Here is a 23332-nt window from a genome sequence, read left to right on the forward strand (position 1 = left end):
ACCCTCGTGAACCCCCCTGGAGGTAACTAAGTGGTCATGTGGCTGCCTAGTATCCACTGCAAAACTGCCTTACAGAATAAGGGGATGAATAATTCCTGAGGAGGCTGACTCCTAATGCCAAATCCCCATTGGCTTTTGGTTATCAGGCTACAGTATTTTGGGGTTTTATATTTTGGCTAGTGGAAAGAGCTAGCTCCTTGAGAGCTCTGAGACTACCCAAGAAACATGAACAAGAATGCAGGAGGCTTGCTGGGTTAGCAGAAATCATACCCATAGCTCATGAGGTTATCGTGAGCTAGAAGATGGTAGAGAGCTGTTGTATGACCAAGCACAATCCCTCCTACAAGTAAGAGTATTCTTAGTCTTAGCAGGAATTAAAACAAACAAAAATAGACGGTAAAGACTGCTTTACTTCATAGAGGTTGTGATGATGTGGGAAGTATCTACAATACTTTTGTGAAGCCTGGGTGTGCCTCAGATTTCCTCTGCATGCTGTGCTTTCCTACTCACTGCATACAAGTTTTCCCTGCTCTTGGAGCCATGCAGAACAAAGGAAGTGGAAGTGTTGGTGACCTTGTTATCTGGGTGGAGTGAATGCTGTCATTTTTTGAAGAACTGACTCCCAGTAACCCATATCTACAGGAGATCCAGCAAGGCAAAAAGATACTGCAGTGACTGAACAACTGACATAGGAAACAACTGTCAGGAAGTGCCCAGAAGGCAGGATTTAGGGATTGAGCTGGAGAACAAGCTGTCAGGTGACTGAAAAGGGGCCTTTTCAGAGGGACTCAGTGCCTGGACAAAGGGTGGAAATGAGGAAGAGAGCCAGAGAGGCTTGGACTCCATTGTAGGTTGGCTGTTTCATCAGGGCAGTGGTTTTGACCAGGATGGTGCATGACTTACCTTCTACCTTGCTTTGATAAGCTATGGACTTTACATTCTGTATGCCAGGTGACCTAATAAATGGCTACCTTGATGTGAAAAGCTGACTGTGGTGCTGCAAGTACTCACTGAGCGTTATGCCCTGAAGGGTAAGCTACAAGTCTCCCACAGGAGTCTGGATTTGTTGCAAGGAGTCATGGAGAGGCAGGGAATCACTGGTGCTGAAATTGGGCCTTCAGCATTGTGAAGGCCACAGGCCAGCCTGTGTAGAACTGTGTAGGTCCTTGTGGCCTGGGACCCTAAAGAGGACACTCCCAGGAAACTGGGTTCAGGCTGTGGCACCAGCCACACCCTGTGACTCAAAGATGCAGGTCTTTCCAGATCCTAAGCTAGCAGTTTTTGCGCTCCTGCACGATGTAAAGTTTTCCCAGTTCACCTCAAATAAGGGTACAGTAAACCCTTGTTACACATGAGTTGTGTTCCTGCAACCCCCACTAACTCCAATTTTCATGCAAGTTGGAGGGGGGAAAGGAGCCAGCTACAGCCTGGTTCCTGGCTCCCCTGGGCTTGCAGGAGCCAGGAAACTGACCAGGCCACAGGTCCAGTTCCTTGCTGTTTCTCCCTGCCTTCCTCCAGTGGCCCAGTGTGGCTGCAGGAAGGCAGCTAGGTGAGCTAAAAGCCTTCCTCTAGCCATGCAGCTGTCAGCTGCATGGCAGGGAGAAGGATCCACAGAACAGCTTCAAGTTGTGTTTAACTCATGTTAAAGCCACATTTCAAGGGCTTACTGTACTAATCTCTGGAGCTACAGGTAAACTCTTGGAACAAGCAGCTTGTTTGCTTTAAAACAAACAGTGGAGACTTTGGTGTAAAACTGATTTGCTTGCTGTGGTCAGTGCTTCCATAGATCCAAACCTACCTTTGCATACACTGACAATGGCTGTTTACCCAAACCTTCTGTTCTTGGCCTGATGTGGCTGAGGTCAGGGGCTGGTAAATTCCACAGAACACTGGAAACTACAGTTCTGTATCTTCATACCAGACAGCAGTGTTGGGGACTTGTCTTTGTATCTGCCCCTAAACCATGTGGTACTGGCCGCTGCGGGAGATGCAAAACTAGATCAGGTGAACTTTTGTTACTCAGATCTGAGCTGAACAGAACAGGCTGTCTTAATTGCTCTTCACCACCTTATGTGGAATCCTTGCTAGTGCTGAATTCATTCAGCTCCTTGGCTTCTGTCTGTGTCTAATGCTCTAATGTTGACCATTCCAGTATTAGAAACCTTTAAGGCAAACAAAAGCAGGGCAGTCCAGGAAGAAGTTGGTAACCCTGACATATAAAGCCTAATCTCTCCCAAAGTGAAAAGATGGCTGACCTTTGTGTTTAGAGGCACTGTATTAGGACTAGTATTGGAGAGGTAGCTGTGTTAGTCTGTAGCCACAAGACGTCTTGTTGTAGTATTAGGACTAGGCTTTACTATGTCTTCCTGTGTGACCTTAGAACAGAAGCCTAGATAAAGCGACTTGCCCATCTGTAACATCAGGATACTTGTCACCTCAAAGGGGCTATGAGAAACAAGTGTTTTGAGATGGTTGGACATTGTAGCAAGTGAGGCACCAGTCAGCTGTCAATTACAGTAGGTCTCTACAGTAAACCCTTGAAAGCACAACTTGAAATCGTGCATAATGCACACTAACGTGAGTTAAGCAGAACTCGGAATCTTGCCTCCCTCTCCCCAGCCTTGTGCAGTCCCAGTTCAACCCTCCCTCGGCCCTGCTCACTTACTTTCAAAAAGAGCTCCAGGTGCTCCTGCTGCTTCCCCATCTGCAGAACGTGCATTCTGCTGGGGGGAAAAAAGCTGCCGCCCCCAACTTGAACTAAATTCTAGTTAGGCGAGGGCATGTGGGAACAGAACCCTCATGTAAATCGGGACTACTGTATTTCAGGTGATAAAACTGCAGTAGGTCCATGCTAACTTAACTGGCTCAAGCTACAGAACTGTTGGATTGCTATATAGATTTCCAGGATTGGGTTGCAGCTGGAGGTCTGGGGCCCTTCCACCTTGAGTCCTGGAGCTCAGGCTTCTGCCCAAGCCCAGAAGTCTACAACGCAATTAGCCATCTCCAGCTGGCCCATGGCTCCTGACTCAGGCTCCCAGGGCAGTTTCTTTGCCATGTAGATGTGTGCTTAGTGACTTCCCCACACAGAATGCAAAGGCTATGTATTGTGCTTGAACCGTATCCTAGCTATACATTTTGGGAGTGACTGGGAACAGGGCCATGGTCACAAACTCACTGACCCTGTCACTTGCTCATCAGTCATGAAAACACCTAGCCATCACTTGCAGTCCAGACTTCCAAGCCAATGACTCAGTCCAGTCTTGGTGTCAGCCTGGAAGACCATGAAGTAGAACCTGCTTGCACAATGGCTAGTGTTCAGGGCTCCCTCCCTGGTAGTCTGGAAGTGACTGCTGATTGGTGGAGTGGAACTAACCAATTAGAATGAAACTTAAGTTCCAATTTAGCCCAGGCTTAACCCTAAGTATTTAATAGGATCAACCACAAGCTTTGGACTGAAACAAAACAACATGCTGGCTTCCAGGTTTGTTCAGCAAGGGTCACTGAAGCCAAGAAAAAACCGTGACGCTGTGTCTTAAGCTTTCTGGGTTGGCTTCTTTGGGTGAAGCATCACTCCAGTTAGAGTGTGTATTTATAACCTTTCTTAAATGAGACATCAGTCCTTGTTCAGAGGTCAGCACAAAAGCACTTGAAGCTATGAGAAGCTGGTAGTTTTTTCTCACATGCTCAGGTAACTATTATTGGGGGGGGGGGGGGGATGGAATTTGGACTCAGATGTGGAAATCTTCCTTTTTTTAAAGTATCTGTTGCTCAACCAAGCTATGCCTCTTGAGGACGAAATAATAAACTCAATCCTTCCAGCTCTCTTCTGAATTTCCTTCACTTTATTGCTGTGTGAGTAGTACTGTGGTATTCCAGTACTGCAGCTAGGATCCCAAAAGCATTAGTGGGATAAGCTAGCCTCTGCTATCACCAATGGTGACACTTATACAATCCTCAGATTGCACTGGCCTTGTTTTTCCTATTTCATGCTGCATGCTCATGTGGATTAGAGTTAAGTATGCCAAAACTTGTTACAGCTTCACTATACGTGAGTTAGTTGGGTTTTTTGGCCACAAACCAAGGCTCTGCAATGTCTGTCTTGGCACACAGGACAAATAATGGAAACATTGCACAGTATTCTCTTAGCAGTCTGGAGTCTCCCCAAAAATCTCTGCTTTCTTTCTGTGGTCCTTTGAAAACCTGGGTCTGGACTAACATGCTGTGACATGGTCTTCAAATGCCTCTTGCCCTCACTGTTGTATTGCCTGTTGTACTCTGGCGTATATCAACAAACTGCTGCCTGAAGTTCTGGAGCCTTGCTCCACTGGTACCTACATACAGCTCATTATGCTGAATGTTAAGATGCTTTTGCAGATGCATCCTTATTGCAGATTTGATTTGCCCATCTTCAAAGTGTCCCTGAACAGCTGCTAACTTGTATACTGTTGAATTACAGACAGCAAGCTGTGTATTTACAACTATAGAAAACCTCTAGTCATGCACTTGATGGGCTACTCTGTGTGTGTGGTGTGTGTTTTGTTTTGGTAGGGTTTGTGAAAGGCATAAATTCTGAGGCCAGAAGGAACCATTCTGATAATCTAGTCTGGCCTCTTTGTAACATCAGCCATAAGGCTGTCACCAAAGAATCCCTAGAATTTTTTTCTAAAAGACATCTTTTGAAGTGTAAGGTAACAGACAGGAAGTTGTGCTAGTCTACATACTATCAAAACAAAAAAGCAGTCCAGTAACACTTTAAAGACTAACAAAATAATTTATTAGGTGGTGAACTTTCGTGGGACAGACCCACTTCAGACCATAGCCATACCAGAACAGACTTCATATTTAAGGCACAGAGAACCCAAAAAAAAAAAATTGACATGCTTTTTCAAATTATTCTCCCATTTTTAAATCTCTGTGGGTCCCTGGGGGCAGGCAGAGCAGGGTGGTAGAACCAGGGCATATAGATTGAATTTCAAAGCTTAACTGTTTCCTCTGATATATACTTTAGCGGCTCATCTGATTATATCTAAGTAGTGACAGAATTACTGGGTTCCTAGCTGGCTAAATCTCTTCTGTGTTTGTGACTGGCAGAATTGCATTGTAGGCCTGCTGTCACCTTCCACAACTTCCAAAGGTGGCAATTTGTTGGTAGCGGTCAGTCTGGTCCACCCTCTGATGGGATAGTAAGGAGCACCCTTCATCCAAGTGGCCCACACATGATTGCTACAAAATCCTCTTATGTAGCTGTATCTTTCTCTGGCAGTATGGCATAGAAGTCTCTAGAGATGACCAGTGTCCCTTTGTTGCTGTCTAGAGGCTATTTACTGATGTATCAATTTGTCTTGCTTTTCCCACCCCCCTCCCCTTTAGGTCCTGGAAGTGAAAGAAGATGGGGTCTGACTGTTTGAAAGTCACCAAGTATTTCCTCTTCCTTTTCAACCTCCTCTTCTTTGTAAGTATTTTTGTGTATTGTGTGGGAGGGAGGGAGTAAATGGGTGACTCTGAATTAAGCAGTGGGCAGAAGACTAGATTTATAATCTCCTCAGATGTGGCCCATTAAGTGACCTTTAGACATGTCGCTAAACTAAAATCTTGTATAAGTGCTCCTTCCAGAGCTCTGGCTGCCCGCTCTGATTCCAACCCCTTTCCTGCCTGAAGTGGATGGACTGTCCCATTACACATTCTGCTGGCTGTATCTAGTGCCTACAGCTGCCTCTGCCCATAGAAAGGAAAAGATGCTTGTACTTCACTGCCTTGGAAATTTACTATTTATTGCATTTTTCTCTGCATCTGGAGCAACTGCATTGCTACAGACTAGTGAAGCCCCCAAAATCTGCGCTATGAACTGTAATGCTAGCCTTCTAAATAGGCCAGACAGGCTTCAAAGACGCACAATTTCACTTCAAGTCTCAGCAGCTGGTTTTGATTTTGAACAAGCCAAATCCATACCAAGTTTTCTGTTTGAAGTATAATTTTCAAGCGCCTGGGTGAAGGGTTGTCTGGTGGGGTGAAGAGCATTTTGAGAGGAAGGCACAGTGTGAGCTGCTTCAGAATCCCTAATCAGTGCTGGTTCAACTGGTTTGGGTGAAGATTGGAGGGTCTAGTTCTACTCAACAATCACTGCTCTATGCCAAAAATCCCCTTTGTTTGGTTTAATGGCTGGAATATCTGTGCCCTTCAAGGCTCTTCACAGACTGATCTAAATTGTAGTAGGCGCACTGGGATTGTTCTGCCTCTCTGGAAGTGGTGCCACTTGTAGCAGTCAGAGAGCCCAAACCATAAGTCCTTTTATAAGAGGCCCGACTTAAATTAGTGGCCAAAGCTGGGCAACATAACTGGGTTGATCTAACTTTAGGGTAGACCTGGGCTCAAACTCGGGTTGTCAACTCTGACTGAAGCTATTCTGGGGAACTTGTTGGGTTGTCCCCTGACCCTGTGTGACATAATGTCTTTCCCTGAAAGCAGTTATCCAGGGTGTAATAGGATATTTTAAATGATCACCAAGACAGTGAAGTTCCAGGAGACTCCAGGCTAATCCTGGAGGGTTGGCAACCCTCCCTCAGTCTTGGGCTTTCCCCGCTTTTCCTGAAAGGGTAAAACTCAGCCTGTCTTTCAGTGTCGCTGAAAGAGCAGAGCAGAGGAGCCAGGTGAAAGGAGAGCTCTGCTTTTCAGGTCTGTCCTGCGTGGGGTGGTAGAGTAAAGCCACACTCACTGTCATGCCTTGAGCTACGTTATGCTGCAGTCTCCTGGAGTGCAGGCTTCAGTATTGCATCTGGGACACATCTGGCTCTGGTTTCCCTCTGTTTGCTATGCTAGCTCTTGTGGATTTTGGTAGCTTCCCTCTGAGTGGCCAGAATTCCAATTAAAGAGAGACTGCCAGGGGCCAAAGGTCATAGATGTTCTCAGCATACACAGGGAGAGTCTTTAAAGGGCCAGCAGAGCTTTTAAGGAGACTAGTTTTAGCCTAATAAGTAAGAAAAAGGTGTGTGTGTGTGTGTGTGTGTGTGTGTAATAAAACAAAACAAAAAAACCTACAGGACTGTATCTGACCTTTCTGCCAATGAACACTGATTCCCAAGCTTATCTGTAACTGCCCATTAGTTTCAAGGGGGCAGGGGTGGAATCTTGTATTTTATTGCATCCTTACCAGCCCTTAACAGAAGAGACTTACCACGTTTACTGTGTAATGTAATATGAAGTATCCTTTACAATCCCCTGCTTCCCCAGGGGTGGCTGGGGTCCAAAGGGACCCTAAAGTCACTAAGATTGTGACTTGCCTCTGCTTCTAGATAAGTTCTGGTTTGCGTTCAGCGAGAATAGAAACTTTGGGATGGTGCAGAGACCCCCAGATCATACAAGGGAGGTCTGAAGTACCCTGGGACTGTCGTCATAGTTACAGGGAGTGGGGGGGGTTTCCTGTGTTCCCTATGTCTCCAAATTGGTGGTGGGTAGGGGGAGGAAAGTAGGGGACTGGTGTGGCTTTTTTCTTCCCTTATGTATTGGTTTCGGGACCTCTTCACCAGGGTGAAGGAGCTGTGGGGTAACAGTTTTGGCATGAAGTAGCCTTCACTCCAGGAGCTCTGCTTGCCATTCCTAATGGAGAGGGTTCTGTCTACCCTACCTAATTCAATAGGAGAGACAGTCTGTCTTACAGAGCCTGCTGTGCTATCTTACCATATAATAACCTTGCATATTTTCCACCTGCTGCTGTTTGAGTGGGAACTACAAAGTCTGTTCCACAGCCTACTTCCTCCTCCCAGCTAGTGTTTCTGGGGAGCCCTAATGGGACAGCTCAGAATTGGAAAGGAGGAAGGGGGCAGAGCCAAGCTGCTCAGTCAAACTCATGTCTGAAGTATTTTCCCACATTTTGCATGGAAAGAGATCAAAAGATGCTGAAGGTCAGGAAGGAGTGTCTGGCACTGGAAATCTGCAGCAGGGTTCTCATGGACCTGGGGCCTCTGGCTGGCTGCAGGTGGCAGGAAATAGCACTTCTGTGGTCAACTTTCAGCTGCTTCCTCTCATGTGATGCTTGACTTAGCACCAGGCCTCTCCCCAGTAAAAGGCTGGCTTCAGTGCTTCCAATGAGTTGGGACAGGCACTGACCAAGTGAGGGCCACTCATCCCTCTCTGGGCCAGGCTGGTCCCATTAAGGGCTCCTTGTAGGTAGTAAAGGGATTTTGCCACCATCTAGTAGTGCAGTCACTCCAGGGTCAGCTCTGAAGTAGGAGAGTCAAGCAATACCTTGCATTTTATCCCACTCTGCAGCAGAGGTGGGGAGGAGACAGGTGAGAACTGGCCTCTCTTTGGGGCAGGTGGGTGACACTCACCTTTCAATGGAAGGATGTAGATGTCTACCTATGCTGCTGCCGTGTGTGCACATTGGTGGGAACAGGGGACTTAGTTTCTTCCTCTGACAACACATGGGAGCTAGAGCCTCTTCCTTTAGAGTAACAGGCTGAATGGAGATTCTTTACACAAAGCCTTTATCACAGTGAGATGGATCCACTGTAGATGCTCCAGTGGATGTGTCCAGCTTTCCTTGATGTCAGGACAGCCATTTACAGGAGTGCTGAGTGATGCTTCTGTGAGCTGTAGGAGCTCATAGTCCCCGACACTTGTCTTTGTGATGCTGCAGCTAGTGAATAAATGGCAACTGCCCTTAACCCAGCATGTGCCTGTCACTTCAGGTTGAGCTTGGTTCTAGCTGGAGTGGATGTGGGGTGTGAATCTCAAGGTGGCTTGCTGTTCCACAGGTGAGCTCTGGCAGGAGGAAATGTCTGTCCAGGCAGAGAACTTGCATGTTAATGCTATGGCTATATTTTTATGGTCCTATTTGATCCCTCAGTTGCAGCCCTATGATTGGCCCCTCCATCTTACTGACCTAGGCTGTATGGAACCAATATGATGAACATTCTAGAACTATTCCCTAAATCTGGGGATCTTCAGTATGTTGAGACTTCCCTTGTGAAGTGTGCACATGTGCATAAGATTAAGGAGTTACAGGCCTGAATCACTTTTTTTGGCTTTTGGTGGTGAAGGTCTTCTGGACCTCTGACTTGGAGTTCTCAAATATCTGGAAAGGACCAGGGGAAGAAATGTTTCTTGAGCATGAAACCAGAACTAAGGTCTCTGACTTAGAGTGCTTGCCTGGCTAAAATGGTCTTGCCCATCCTGTCAAAAGTGATGACTAAACTGTTGGAGGAACAATGCCATTTTGGCTGAGGTTTGGACACTGAAATGACACCTGTTCATTAGTAGCAGGTAGAACCTGAGCCAATGGATCTAACTCTAGGGAGACCACGGAGGATGGAGACTTGCTGAGCTGAGGCACATCTGAACCTTCCCTTGATGTGGGAGGAACTTCATCTGTGCCACCTGTTTTCTCCACTTACACTGTGTGTGGTGTGTGGGGGAGGGGGAGAGAGAACACACACCTGAGTGCTTCAGAGTAAGGGCTGAATGGAGATGGCAGTGTGTGTATGGTTTAGACTCTGTGGTATGTTCTCTGAGAGTGGCTTTCTCTAGCCTCTGCTTGACTACAGGTCTGCTCTTCACCAGGCAAGGCCTATCTACTTTATCTCTGAGCCAAGGACACTGCTGCTGCCCCTCTCACTCTGATTCCAATGTGCTGAACTGACTCCAGCTTAGGGGTTTGGCGCTCCCAGCTTCTGTCAAAACAGACATGCCCATGTTGCAGTGATGTAAATTCAGCCTTATTGGAAGCCTGTGCCAGGGTGGGCAAGATATGGCCTGCTACACCCTTTGATCCAGCCCACGGCCTGCCTTGGGGTTCCACTGAGCTGCTGGCTGGGAGCTGCCTAGGTAAGCACCTCCAAGCCAGAGCCTGCTTTTGGCACCCTGTCCTGTTCTGGCTCCTTGCCCCAGGTCACAGCTCCCTCCCAGACCCTGCAGTCTCTCTCATACACCCCTTCCACACCCAGTCAGAATCTTCTTCTGCCCCGCCCAAATCCTCTGTCCCAGTCACAACTCCCCTCCTTCACTCAAACTCCCTCTAAGACCATCTTCTCCTGTACCCCAAGCTCTGTCCCATACCCCACGCATACTTCATAGAAAAGTGTGGCCCTTGACAAATCTTGGAGTGGCCCTCCAGCAAAAATTATTGCCCACCCCAGCCTATGGTTATAGACTCTGTGGTGATCAGGAGCTTTCAGAATCTGCCAAAGTAGCAAAACTGAGAAGTGGCTGGAGCTGTTTGTGGGGCGTGAAGGAGGCGTTTCCACAGGACTGTGCAGGTCTGTCTCCTAGCATTTGTGTGAGTGAGGCACAGTCACCTTGAACAAAACCCCAAGGTTAAAATCCACCCCAGGCTAGCTGGTCTATTTAGGCAGAACATCCCCTCAGGCTACATGTCCTCCCAAGATAGCACTGAGCCAGGTCCTGTAATTATACCTCCTGAGGGAAGTGTGGTTTAAGGCCATAATTACCACCTCCCATTAGGCTTGGCTTGATGTCAATGAAGTGTTTATTTTTGATTCTGCATGGGGACGCAGACACTTGTCCCAGGAACAGTTCTACTGGCTGGGATCAGATAGGGACAGACCAGAAGTCACTGGCTTAAAAATCTGCTGCAGGCTCCTGTCCCATTTGTGTAAAGGTCTGTGCTCTGACAGCTGCTGGCAGTCCCCTGGTCTTGTACTGCAGGAGATCCAGTTTGCTGGCTTGGGGATTTTGTTGGTGTAGGAAGTCTTCACTCTTTGATAGGAGCCCAGACTGTCCCTTCCCCTGGGGATAGAGTTGTGGGCCACACCACTGCTTAATCCACTCCACTTACTGATTGCTGCAGTTGTCAGCATGGGCACTGGGCACTTCCCCCCACACAGATGGAATAAAAAAAGATGCTGAACTCCAAGCTAGTGGAAGAAGCAACCCCACTAGCTATGCTCAGTGAACTGGCATGGCCATGGAATGGATCTGAGACTGTTAGGGGACAGCAGCACAACCTCAGGACAGACGGTTGCTTTGCTTCCTCCTTCCTCCCCCCACCTCTTTCCTTTTGTGCACTCTAGCTACAACAGCATCTAGCCAGCACAAGATTTTCAGGCCTGATCAAAGGGCAGGGTGAGCACACAGGTGCCTCATAACAAATAGCCTCCCAGGAACACTGCTCCTCGGGTGTGGGTGGCTGGGTATTTTTGCAGCAACAGCATACATAAGCTACAACCCAGGGTCACTGCTCTTTAAAATCCTATGCAGCCAGGATCATGGATTTGTCTCAAATATTTTTGACACCCTGTGTTAAGCAGGAAACTATCTGTACTTTCCCCAGTCCCTCAGCATACCATATCTGCTGGGGTTCTCCTACAGCCCCCTTCTTTTTTTCCCTTGTGTTCTAGCTGGCTCCCTGGCTTGACCTGCTGGCAGGTCTCTCTCTCCCCTCCCCTCCTCTGCCTTGCTGGCTCACTTCACAGAGCTTTGTGGAAACTGGCAACATAATAAATTAACTCCTGAACAGGCTCCAGCTGGCCCAAACTTGCATCTTTCTGGCCTGGCTTGTCTAGCCTTCCCCATCCCATCCTGCAGCCTTGTCGCTGTAGGTACAAGAGCTGCCTTGGCAGTTCCTACCATCTGGAATAGCCTCTGTCTTCCCTGAGTCTCCTTCCCTCATGCTTCAGGTCATAGTGGAAACCTCTGTTTTCCAGTTTAAACCAAGAGATGAGTTATTTGTGTGGCCATGGGGGCGGGGGGGAGAGTGCAGGGACTCTATCCTCCATTTGTGCAGTGAGGCACTGATCTGAACCCAGTGCTAGGTGTTGGCATTTACCCAACATAAAATATGTTGTGGTACAAGGTAGATACCTAAAATAATAGCGCTGCCTCTGGTATAAGGACTGGGTAACCCACGTTCAGTGTGTCGCCTCTCATCCTCTCCTCAAGTGCTGCTCTTCATGCCAGGCAGGCTGTGTGGTATGGCCTGCTGTTTCTTTCTGGATTAACCAGCTCTCTCTGGTCTATGCTGTTCCAGAGACTGCCAGCTGGCTGCTGCCAGTGGGCTGTTTGTGGATTTCGGTTGCACTGTTATCTGTTTAGTCTCCCTGTCACGTCTTGGCCCTGTGCCAGAGGTTCAGCTGCCATGCATATGGCTTGTGACTTTGTTCCCTTTGAGAAGGGAGGTGAACTTCCTGGCTGTGCATGCTACTTGTAAGAGCCAGAGCTTCATGGCAGCACTGACCCCTTCTGCATTTGCTGTTTTGCACTGATGGGCCTGAGTCACAAATCCCCCCTACACCTGGCTAGTGTTTTCTTTTGAAGGGCCCGTGTTGCAAAGCTCCATATAGGACTAGGTAGCTTGTTCCCCCTCCTGTGGCAGTATAGCACTGGTCAGAGGTGGGGGAAAGCACCCAAAATGTTACTTGAGTAAAAATGCAGTTTTTACATCTTGATTGTACTTAAGTATCCAGAAGTAATGTGTGTACTTTCCCTTGAGTAGCTTTTCCGGAGGGACCATTGGTAACTTGAGTAAACTTTTTGGGTACTTATTCCACTTCTGGTGCTGGGTTGAGCAGCAAGGCTTTCTGCCCAAAGCTCTGGTAATGCATACCCATGTGTGACACATACCTGTTGCTCTGTCCTTGGAGTCTCAAGGTACAAGGTATAGAAGCCTTTTAAGACAGAGAATCTCAACTCTCTCAGTAACTAAAGCACTACACAAATAATCTCCAGACAGCAGAACCTAGAACCTGAATGCTGATAGCTGGGACTAGATCTTCTGAGAGTGGTGGTTTAACTTTGCTCTCCTCTTGGGGAGGGGAGTGTGATAAGGAAGGGTGGTAACAGTAGGAGACTCAATGCTTAGCTCTCAGCCACCACTTTCTCCACCTCCTGGGTTTGGTGTTTTAGTTAATGACTTTCGCACAATTTTTTTTTTTTTTTTTTCTCTTTCAGATCCTGGGTGCAGTGATCCTGGGCTTTGGGTTGTGGATCTTACTCGACAACAGCAGTTTCATTTCATTTCTACGTAAGACCATGATTCATTCTCCTCCCTTATTTAGATCCTGTGGGAGAGCTGTCCTGTGTTTGGCTCTTTAAATACAAGGGGAGGGCCCCACCAAGGAACATAGCTCTAAGAAGCAAAGATTGGCTTCTGGCTGACTTTTAGGAGAACATCAGTAGTTTAGTGGGGCTGCTGAATCAGTCCAGGGATGTTGATTTTAATGTGTGCTCCAGTCAGAGAAACTGTCTTATTTAGAAGTAGTGTTGAGAAATTCTAGATCTCTGCTGAGGCATAAGCTCCGGATAGAAGGCAGGCCTGCATTACAGAGGAAGGTTGAATTAAGGTGTGCCATTTCAGCTACATTAATTACGTAGTTAGTCAGCGTACCTTAATTCAGGCTTCCACACCATCTCCCCTGAGGGAGGTTGATGGGAACCTGTCCTCCCATTGACTTCCTTTACTCCTAAAGGTGAGCAGGAGTACTGTGGTTGACCAGAGTGCCTTGTAAGTTCCCTAGGTGTGTCCCCATTAGGCATGCTGAATCAAACTCCAGAAAATTAACAGCAGCAGGGTCACTCTTCCCTGTAGTGAAGACATACCTAAAATACATTACAACCTGTGTGTCTTGACCTCTGGTAGCTGCCAGGCCTACAGTTCAAATGTGTTCTTACTTTATCTGCTCACTTCCAGCGTTCCTGGAGATGGGCAGTGAGCCAGCTTCTGCCTGAGTACTTGGGTCTTGAGAATCAGTTGTTCCTTTTGCTGTCTCCAAGCTGTGTGGTGGATTATACATACTAACATTAATTTTGGTTGATAATGTGTGTTCTTATTTAATTCTCAATTGGAGCATTATTTTTTTTTCTCGCTGTTCGTAAATTCATCTAGTCTCTTCAAATAACCAGTTAGGGAAGGTAACTTGACTTTTAGTGGGATGGATGATGGCTTTCTGTACCAGCCAAAACATTGAACTAACTCAAATGAACCTGAGGTTGGGGATTGGCTGGGGGGGGTGGTATTTAAAGGGCTTTTGATTAGCTAAATAGCTGTCTTCCACAACAGAGGTCACTTGCTTGTGGCTTTCTAGATTATTTGGTTATTTTTACTTTATGGAAAAAAGTTTCCCACACCTCCAGAACTGTTGAGCAAGGCTGTGTGAGCATAGCTCGCTCTTGCAACCCTGCTGTGGCTCAACTTTGTGTCCTACACAGAGAAGTAGCAGCAGCAGCTTGCTGCTTCCAACTCCCCATGCAGTGACCCTGCTGGTGACGCTAGCTTACCCTGCCATGTGGGGTCTAGAAGCCAATAGGTTTCTGGAACATGTGTTCTGCTGAAGGGGAAGGAGGAGAACCCTGTGCTAAATGCTAGAACAGCTCCACAGTGCTGCTGCTTGCAGGATTTTATTGCAGCTTCTGGATTGCTGCTTCAACCTTTAAAAGGAGAAGACTCACAAGGGGATACAGCAATGAGGTTTTGAATGGAGATGCCTCTATTCAAAATACAGCTGTACTCCAGCCCTGACTACTTGGAGTGTTCCAGGTGATAACACCTGTGTCGGTTAAACTGGATGATGTCCTGGGTCTCTGACGCAGCACCACTAACTCCAGTGACTATTGGATCCTGTTAGTTACTCGCTGCTCTTCACTCTGCTAGGAGTTGTCTTTCTGCATTTTTAGCTCCGTTCTTCTTTTTCCCCCGCATTTTACCCATAAGATCTGCTGAGCTTACACCACAGGATTGTAAGCTTCCTTAGGATTTCCACACTGTTTTTTGCTCTTAACTGCCTCTTTTTCCTGCACGTCTTTCCTTCTCCTCTTTGCTTTTAGTAACCCTACCAGAGACTGGGAAAGTTCGGCACAGCAGGGCATTCCAACATGCTGCCAAAGGGGCCTACGTGTCTGTTTTTCCTTTTGGCTGCCTGCCTGGAACAGGGGAAGACATGGAGCAGGGGGAATGGAAAGCTGGATTCTCCTGCCAGCAGGATCTGGAGAGTCTTCCTTGGAGAGCCAACATGCTGCAAGCAAGGAGCCTGGCTGATTTGAAGACTCGACTTTGGCTCTGGAGTTGGAAATAAACTTTTTAAAATGTGGGAATGGCCCATCAATTGTTCCCTAGTAGTACAGCGATTCAGCAAGCCCCAGTTGTGCCTGCATTGCTGTGAGGGGTTTGAGAAGGTATCTGCTAAGCCCTATGTATCAGTTTGATCTTGGATCTTTGATTTAGGGCTGGTACCCCTCAGCCCACCCGTTTAAAAACCCTGCAAGGCAAACATGAGGTGATGTAACGTCAGTCCCAAATTTGTAGACTCTTTGGGAATGGAAGGCAAGGGGTATATTCATGGTCTAGATAATACATGGTGTGGTGGTATCTGCCAAAAACTGGGGTCTGGAGTTTCTGGTCCAGATACATGCAAGGCTCTGGCTAATCCCATGAATAACTGGCCTTAGCCATGTCTACACGTGCACGCTATTTTGAAGTAGCGGCGCCAACTTCGAAATAGCACCTGTCACGGCTACACGTGTTGGGTGCTATTTCGAAGTTGAAATCAACGTTAGGCGGCGAGACGTCGAAGTCGCTAACCCCATGAGGGGATGGGAATAGCGCCCTACTTTGACGTTCAACATCGAAGTAGGGGACGTGTAGATGATCCGCATCCCGCAACATCGAAATAGCGGGGTCCGCCATGGCGGCCATCAGCTGGGGGGTTGAGAGATGCTCTCTCTCCAGCCCTCGCGGGGCTCTATGGTCACCGTGTGCAGCAGCCCGTAGGCCAGGGCTTCTGGCTGCTGCTGCTGCAGCTGGGGATCCATGCTGCATGCATAGGGCCTTCAACTAGTTGTCGGCTCTGTGTATCTTGCACTGTTTAGTGAAAGTGTGTCTGGGAGGGGCCCTTTAAGGGAGCGACTTGCTGTTGAGTCCGCCCTGTGACCCTGTCTGCGGCTGTTCCTGGCACCCTTATTTTGATGTGTGCTACTTTTCCCTCGCAGGGCCTATTTCGATGTGGTGCTGCGCAACGTTGATGTTGAACATTGACGTTGCCAGCCCTGGAGGACGTGTAGACATTATTCATCGAAATAACCTATTTCGATGTCGCCACATCGAAATAGGCTACTTCGATGTAGGGTTCACGTGTAGACGTAGCCCTTGGTAGCTACCTATCTTCCTTTCAGAACACTGTAGTGAAATGTTTCCATTACCAGTTGGGGTATGTGTAACATCTGTGTGTGGCAGGCAGGTTGGGAAGGGAGAACAGCATGAAGCTCTCTTCCACCTAGTCTTAATTTTAAAGCAGACTTACTTGATTGGACTCCCAGCCTAGAAAAAGATACCATGCTGGTCACTCAACATCCAGAATTCCCCTGCATTCTAAAAATTCCATTTTGCTGAATGTCCTTCTCTGGCACTCCAAGGCTCCTTTTTATAAGCTGGTTGAACCTGCATTTGGCCTCCCCTCTGTCTGCCTCTCTCCCACCTCTCTAGGGGTGGGCAGCCTGCAAGGAATAGTCCTTCCAGGAGTAGCATAAATGCAAGCCTCTGTTGGCTGGGAGGGAAGTAGAGACCAAAATGGCAGCCACACCCTTCTCCTATAAAGTTACACCTTCCAAATTAGCTTTACTGTAATCGGATGCTGCCCTCTTGCCCCGAAGTAAAGTAATAAAATACTTTCTGTATTGCCAGCAGATTGTGCAAGAAGCACTACAATTAGACAATCTGTATTAAATTGGGAATAATTTATCCTTACACTCCTTTATATGCAGCTGCCTGGCCACTGACATCAGAGCTGACTGCATTCAAATTGTCAAGTAACTTGAATGCCTCCAGACAACACTTGAAAGCTGTTTGACTGTCAAACTAGTAGCCCACCTCTCGCTCTCAAAGGAGGCAGACTACAGTAAATTCTTTCATATCTGGCAGCCTTGGGATCAGGATGTTGCCAGATAATCAAATATTCTGGATGCTAGAGAGTATACCTAGCAGTGCATAACACTGAAGGGAAAACAAGATTAAATATTAAGAAACAAATGTATGCAGGGGACTTTACCAACAACAGTGGTATTGTACGCTGTAAACGTATACTGTATTTGTGGCATTTATTTGTATTTTCACTATGCTGCACTTATGGAAAATGTAACTAACATTTACTTGGTTAAAATGCTGCTTATTGGAGAGCTCTAGACAATAGAATTCCCGTTAAGACAGTTTACTGGATTTAGACATCTGGTCCTGCTTACTGTTCCTTTCTTGCACATGGATGGAGACAAACTGAAGAGAGGAAGCTAGAGAAGAGTGTTTTATAAAGGTGGAGTGTCCGTGTGCAAAGGAAATGGAGTACTCTAGGTGGGGACCAGAATGTAACTTTGTTACTGAATAGTGAGAATTTGGGAAAATGAGGTAGAAAGGGCTGTGGGTGGTTCTCCTATTCAGTCTCCAGGAGTACCAGTGTGTTGCTCTCTGGTTCATCCTCCATTGATAAGTAGAAGCCAGCTTCTTATATAATTCTCTATAGGTGTGACTAGTCCTTACGGAGACTTACAAGCAGGGTGAATGAGCAATCGCAGGTTTGAGAGGGGAGACATTTCATCCCCTGGACACACTCTTCCGTTCAGGTTTCTGTCTTATGCTTCTGTCCACCCCCTCCCCCCGGCAGCCATGGGTATGGGCCTTACTGCCAACTCACTGATGAAGGTGGTTGTCTGGCTGACTCTTACCCTCCCTGTCTCCCACAGAGACCTCATCTGAAACGTTAAAGGTTAGCGCATATGTCCTTGCTGGAGTTGGGGCCCTCACCATGCTGTTGGGATTCCTGGGCTGTATTGGAGCAGTCAATGAGGTCCGATGCCTCTTGGGTCTGGTGAGTGAATCTCTGCTGTCTCTAGTTCACCTTCCCTGCATCTCTTCTGCCTATGCCCCTGTCCTCTGTGTCTCCCTGGCTTAGGGATCTCCTTGCTGAGGGTATAGGAGTGAGCCAGGGATTGAAACCATCAGCAGGGCATGCTCTTACTGATTGGAGTTTGTTTGCAATCTTGGCTACCTTCTCCTTCCTTTTGCAGGGTATGGTAACTGAGAAGGGGAAGGAAACAATTACACAAATGTCCTTAGTCGTCACTGCCTACCTCCCTCCTTGGGACCCCAGCAGGAGGGGGGACTGCCCAGAGGCCAAGACCAAGGGCTGGTGGGACTGGTCTCCATGTGTGGGGAAGTTGGGTGCAAACATGGGGGTGCTGCAGCACCCCCTCCCTATGCCCTGTACTGGGAATTTCTCCTTTGTGACTCCAGCAGATTGCCATGAGGGTTATTGAGTCTGCTGCCCATTGACAAAGGCTTGTTTGCTTGGGGATCCAGCAGAGCTAACACCTCCTCTTTCTATTTTTGTTTTCTAGTACATCACCTTGTTGATGATGATCCTCCTAGCTCAGGTTGCTGCCGGGCTGCTCATCTATTTCCAGAGAGATGCAGTAAGTCTCCCTTCCCTTGTCTCCTGAAGAATTATGGGGATGTCCCACATAAGAACCATCTTCCTTTGTTGCCCTATTTTTAAGGTGATAACATCTTAAGCTCATTGAAGCCTGCAGCAAACCTGCCATGGACTCTAATGGTGCAGCCTCAGGTCCTGCCCCTGGATTTAAACTCCCTTTCCTCTTCCCCTGCTGCAATATAGAGATGTAGTAGTGAACTAGGCTCTTGGCCTTGTCATGGGAAAGGAACTGACATCCATATAAATGGGAACTACATTAGTGTGTAACTGACCGTGAGGTGGCTGACCTGAGGAGCAGCTGGCCATATATGGTGGGTGGTGCTTATAAAAATATTCCCTGTGCAATTTTTAGCAACTTTGTTACTTACTACCAGACCTAAAGCTGCAACTACCTGAAGCCCCACCTGACTAGGTGGTTGTATCATGGCTGTGTTCTTCCTCCCTTCTATGCGGGCTGGCTTCCTGCTACCCAGTGGCTGTCATCTCCCTTGGCTGCATGCATGCACGTGCTTGCTCCATTCCAACTGCCCTGCCTCCCATGTTGGAAGGGGGACCCTACATCTCTGCCCTGTTGCTGTACTGTCCCAATCCACTAACTTTTTCCTGTCCCCTTCCTCACAACCACACAGGATTGCTTTACCATTTCAAGCTCCTTCAGTTCAGGAATAAGTGGGTTAGTAGCTAATGAGTATGGGAATCCATTCTGCCCTTCCAAGTCTGGCAGAACCCACAGTCTGATGGGTGATCTTCAGGTATGCCACCCTTTTGAAAGGGCTCTTAAGGATCACTTCTTGTCTTGTGATCTCTGCTGCAGCATCTACTCTTCAATGCATTGTAACGCCATCCTATCTCTACCTGGTCAGTGCAACACTTGGGTGAAACATAGGTTGTGTGGCTAGTGGTAGATTATAGCTTTGTGGATTCTGGTCTGACAAGATGCATCTGTACTGTTTTATAGCTCATGTTAAATCAGAGTTTAGGTCTTCAGCTGTGGGCTCAAACTACACTGCTGAAGGTAGCTGTTTAGAGGGTTTGGCTGTGAAGCTTCAGGGATGGAGTGGGGTTCAGAGCTCATCCAGCCCACGTGTCTGCATAGCTGATGTTTAGCGCTGTAGCATGTGTCCTACAGGCTACAGTTGGTAGCCCCAGGCTCTGAAGCATGTTGCCCCAGGGAAAGCTGCCTGACTCCCACTCAGCTAGCTCAAATTTCCGACGGGGGATTGTGGTGGTCAAGAGCAGCTATATGAGCTGGTTTCCAAACCACCTGCAGTGTACACAAGGCTTGGGTGTTCTCTGCTGTGTGGATTGCAGCTGTGGGAGAAGTGGAAACAGTGACCAGCTGGTATGAGAGGAACATGAATTTGTCTGTGCTGCATTTTATAGAACCATCTCCGCTCTGATGCAAATTAGGGAGTGGGAGTAGGGAGAAATGACTGGGTTTTTTCCCCCCTGCATGGGATGGGTTCTGGCTCAGCAAGACAATCATGGTTTCCTTGTCACTCACTCCAGTACTCTCCATAATATTCCTTCTTCTCTGTGCCACTCAACACTGCACCCTAAAGCTGTAGGATTTTGTCTAAATTGGAATTTCTCACAAGTGGCTGTGATGTTGGCAACTGTGTAAAGGGCCTAGAGACTATCCAGTAAGGGGCCCTGCTTCAAGCTAGTGCCAATATACACCCTGTGGCACAGCTGCTTGGATTCTGTCACCCTTCCTGTGGCCTCCACCAGCTGGGATTCCAGATGCTCCCACAGCATCCATCCAAGGCAATTGAACTCCAGATGGAATGCTATACTGGAGACTTCTGAGATGCTGCCTCCCATTAAAGGACTCCTCTATGCTCTGGAGTACTTGCATGGAACTTCAGGACCACACCCCATGTGTACTTGGCTGGAATTTCTCCTGCCTCTCTGATACACAGCAGGCCATGCTTCTGGTTGGGGCCAGCTGTAGTGGTGCTGTGAATGTCACTTTGTATTTCCTGTCCCTTCTCCTGAAGGAGTGCAAAGAAAGTACTGTGAAGCATGCTCAGAAATGCACAAGGCCCAGTCCCTTAACTTGTAGGGTACTTTCCAGGGTGATTTCCACTCTGATCCATGAGGCTTCAGTAGAAATAATTTTCAGCAATGGACAGTGAGGGGTTGTGGCAGGTGGCTTTTAGGAAGAGGGTACTTCGGGTCTGAAATGTTATGTGATTAAATCTGTACCTGTACTTTGCAGTAAAGATGTCCATACCCCATCTGCTCATGGGACAGCACTGTCTGTCTAAAGGTAAATCATATCAAACACTACATCAGTAAGCGCACTAACTACAGCTGAGGAATACTGAGGTGATTTGTCCAAAGTAACCCAGCTGAGCTGGGAATAGAATACTAGTCTCCTGAAGCCTGGTTTCATGCTTTAGCCACTAGGCAACACTGCCTCCCTGTGGAACAATTAGTTCTGGAGCCACATCACATGATAAAGTAAAGGTCCGTTGCCCCAGGGTTATCTAGCTACTGGTGGCCTGATTGTGGAAACTTGAGTGAGTCCTTGTAATCCTGCAGCAGCATGTGGTGGCAGCAAGACTTCCATGCCACAGTGTCTCTGGGAGGCAGGTAGAACATCGTCTCTCTAGATAGGTTTGCCCTTCAAAAAATTGTGGGGTGAGCTGACAGGTATTGGTTTAACAGGAGTTAAAATAGCAGCGGTGGTGTGACCCCTCAAGTTTAAGATGGGGTTTGAACATGAGTGACAGGAGTCAATATCTTTTCACTCATATTTCTAACTTGAATTAAGAACACACTTTTGTTTTTGTAGATTAGACCCTATTCCAGGTATAAGGCTGTCAGCACAACATCCCCGTCAGTGTGTCTGCCTTGTGCTTAATGAAAGGCACAGGAGGAGTGGGAGACTGAACGTCCCTTAGTTAGTAATATGTGTTTAAACTTGGACCTGACAAATGTAAGCCTGCTGGAAAGAACTATCTAAAGCAATGGGGGAATCATCTGGGGGGCCTCTTGATAGCTAGGTGTGTGGATAACAGTGAGTAACCATTTGGGTCAGATTCAGATTTCCTCTCTTCCTGCCACTCCCCTCCCCCCAACCCCGTGGTTCACTGCAGTGGTCCCTTCGGAAGGCTGCATAAAGCAATGAGAGAAGGAAGTTGAGGAATCTCCTTCCCTTGGTGGTTTGGGTGGCCTGGACTTGCACGCTGCGGGCTTGGGGCTGTAAGGACTGCATTCTACTGCCTCAGTGGTGTCTTGAGCAGCAGCTGCATCAAAGTAGAGTGAGAGACACGACCCCTGTTAAATTGGGGATGGAGGGGCAGAAGCGGCAAGTGTCTCACAGCAACTTTGAGCCACATCCTACACTAGGTCTGTATAGAACAGTGATGCATAATGATGATGAATGTTGCCGGGGGGCGGGGGGTGAGATTGAAGGGGGCGGTGTTGGCAGTAACTGGCGGATGATTAAATGAACACGGCTACCTCTCTGTTACTGTTCTGCATGGCAGATAATTGCTCAATATGCTTTTCCAGCTTGCTGCTCTTTGTTAGTTGCCCTGGGCACAGGTAGGGCTGGGCGTTAACTGTGGATGTCTGCGTTCCTTCTTGGCTTGCTCTGCCAGTTAGACTTGAAAACAGGTTACCTTAGATTCGCTCTCCAGAACTGTACTGTACATTCTGTTTTGTTTAATATGCCCTGCTTCTCCCACCACCTCTAATTCTTTCTGAAACACCCAATATCCTTTGCAGTTGCTTGCACTGCTGGTACATACATCTGTCTAGGACCTAGAACTGCTTGAGACTCTTCTCTTCTAAGCCCCCAGGCACCACAGGCTCATGCGAGTGGCACAAAATATACACAGAAATAGCCCAAGCTAGAGCTGCATGTGAGCAGAGTGGTTTTTTCCGCGCCCCTTCCCCCCCCCCCCCCCCCCCGACCTCCGAGCAGCTCAGGTCTGGGGCTTGCACTCGGGGCCACCTCATGTAGTCTGCAGCTTCAGCATGGGAAGTAATGGGGCTGATCACAAAATCTGGGGCAGAAGCATGTGACCAGGCCTCTGGTCTCTTGCTGAGCTGACCTTGCTTTGACTGGCAGGCTGACAGCTGACTTTCATGGTAGGCTCCGGGGTAGACCAGTACACTTCTCTGCAAATGAGAAGGTAGTCGAGAAGGGAAGAAGGAAGGACGCCTGAAAGTTCAGTAACCTTTTGAGCTTACTGAAACAACATTGGAGGCCAATCCCATTAGCTGGAACCAGGCCAAATTGCTGTCATTTCCTCTTGATGTAGGGAAGGGGGAGGAAAAGGGAGAAGTTGGTTCCTCAAGAATTAAGGGAAGAAGGTTAGTCAGCTGAGGAAGAGGTGTTTTTTAAAATGGAACTCCCCTCTTTGTGGTGAGCCTGGGTGTCCCCACAGACAGCCAAGCTGAAGAGCTCCTAGGAAGATAGAGCAGCCCTAGCATAGAGAGCCATGACCATGGCTTTGAGATGAGCTTTATTGCTGTGGTTGCACAGGCTGTCTCAGGGCAAATGCTATTGCCAAAGCTGACTGGGCTGGGTCACTTTATGCCAAAAGAGCAGGCAGATGGATGATCAGATGGGTAATAGTGATGATGGCTTAGAAATGCTAACTCCAGCCCCACATCAGTGAGAGGTGACCAAATGGGCACCACTGTCCTTGCTGGTGGTGGAGGGGGTGTTTTAAATGATTACAGAGGATATCAACGTGATCTCTAATTCCCCGTATTCCTTCTGACCAGACCTTTCTCCTCTTCGGCGGCGGCAGCTGCTGCTGCAGCTGCAGGATCTGGAGTAGTGACTGAGGAGGACCCAAGCATTTATTTTTATTTTTATTTTTTTTTGGGGGGGGGGGAGGGGGTCAGTGGGAGTTGAGGGTAGGGCAAGGACAGGCTGTGGGGAA

At 47.8% G+C, this 23332-nt stretch overlaps 1 protein-coding gene across 1 annotated transcript in view; it reads left to right on the forward strand.

Annotated features, from left to right (window-relative positions):
* Positions 1-23332, forward strand: part of CD82 (CD82 molecule) — a 60700-nt gene that overhangs the window by 28472 nt on the left and 8896 nt on the right. The window contains exons 2-5 of the mRNA XM_074997533.1: positions 5371-5452; positions 12904-12976; positions 17677-17801; positions 18331-18405. Coding sequence (XP_074853634.1) covers positions 5390-5452; positions 12904-12976; positions 17677-17801; positions 18331-18405 — 336 coding nt within the window. The 5' untranslated portion in view covers positions 5371-5389. The remainder of the gene's footprint in view (positions 1-5370; positions 5453-12903; positions 12977-17676; positions 17802-18330; positions 18406-23332) is intronic.

Source organism: Carettochelys insculpta, chromosome 6 (genome assembly GCF_033958435.1).
Source record: "Carettochelys insculpta isolate YL-2023 chromosome 6, ASM3395843v1, whole genome shotgun sequence".
Taxonomy (NCBI): Eukaryota; Metazoa; Chordata; order Testudines; family Carettochelyidae; genus Carettochelys; species Carettochelys insculpta.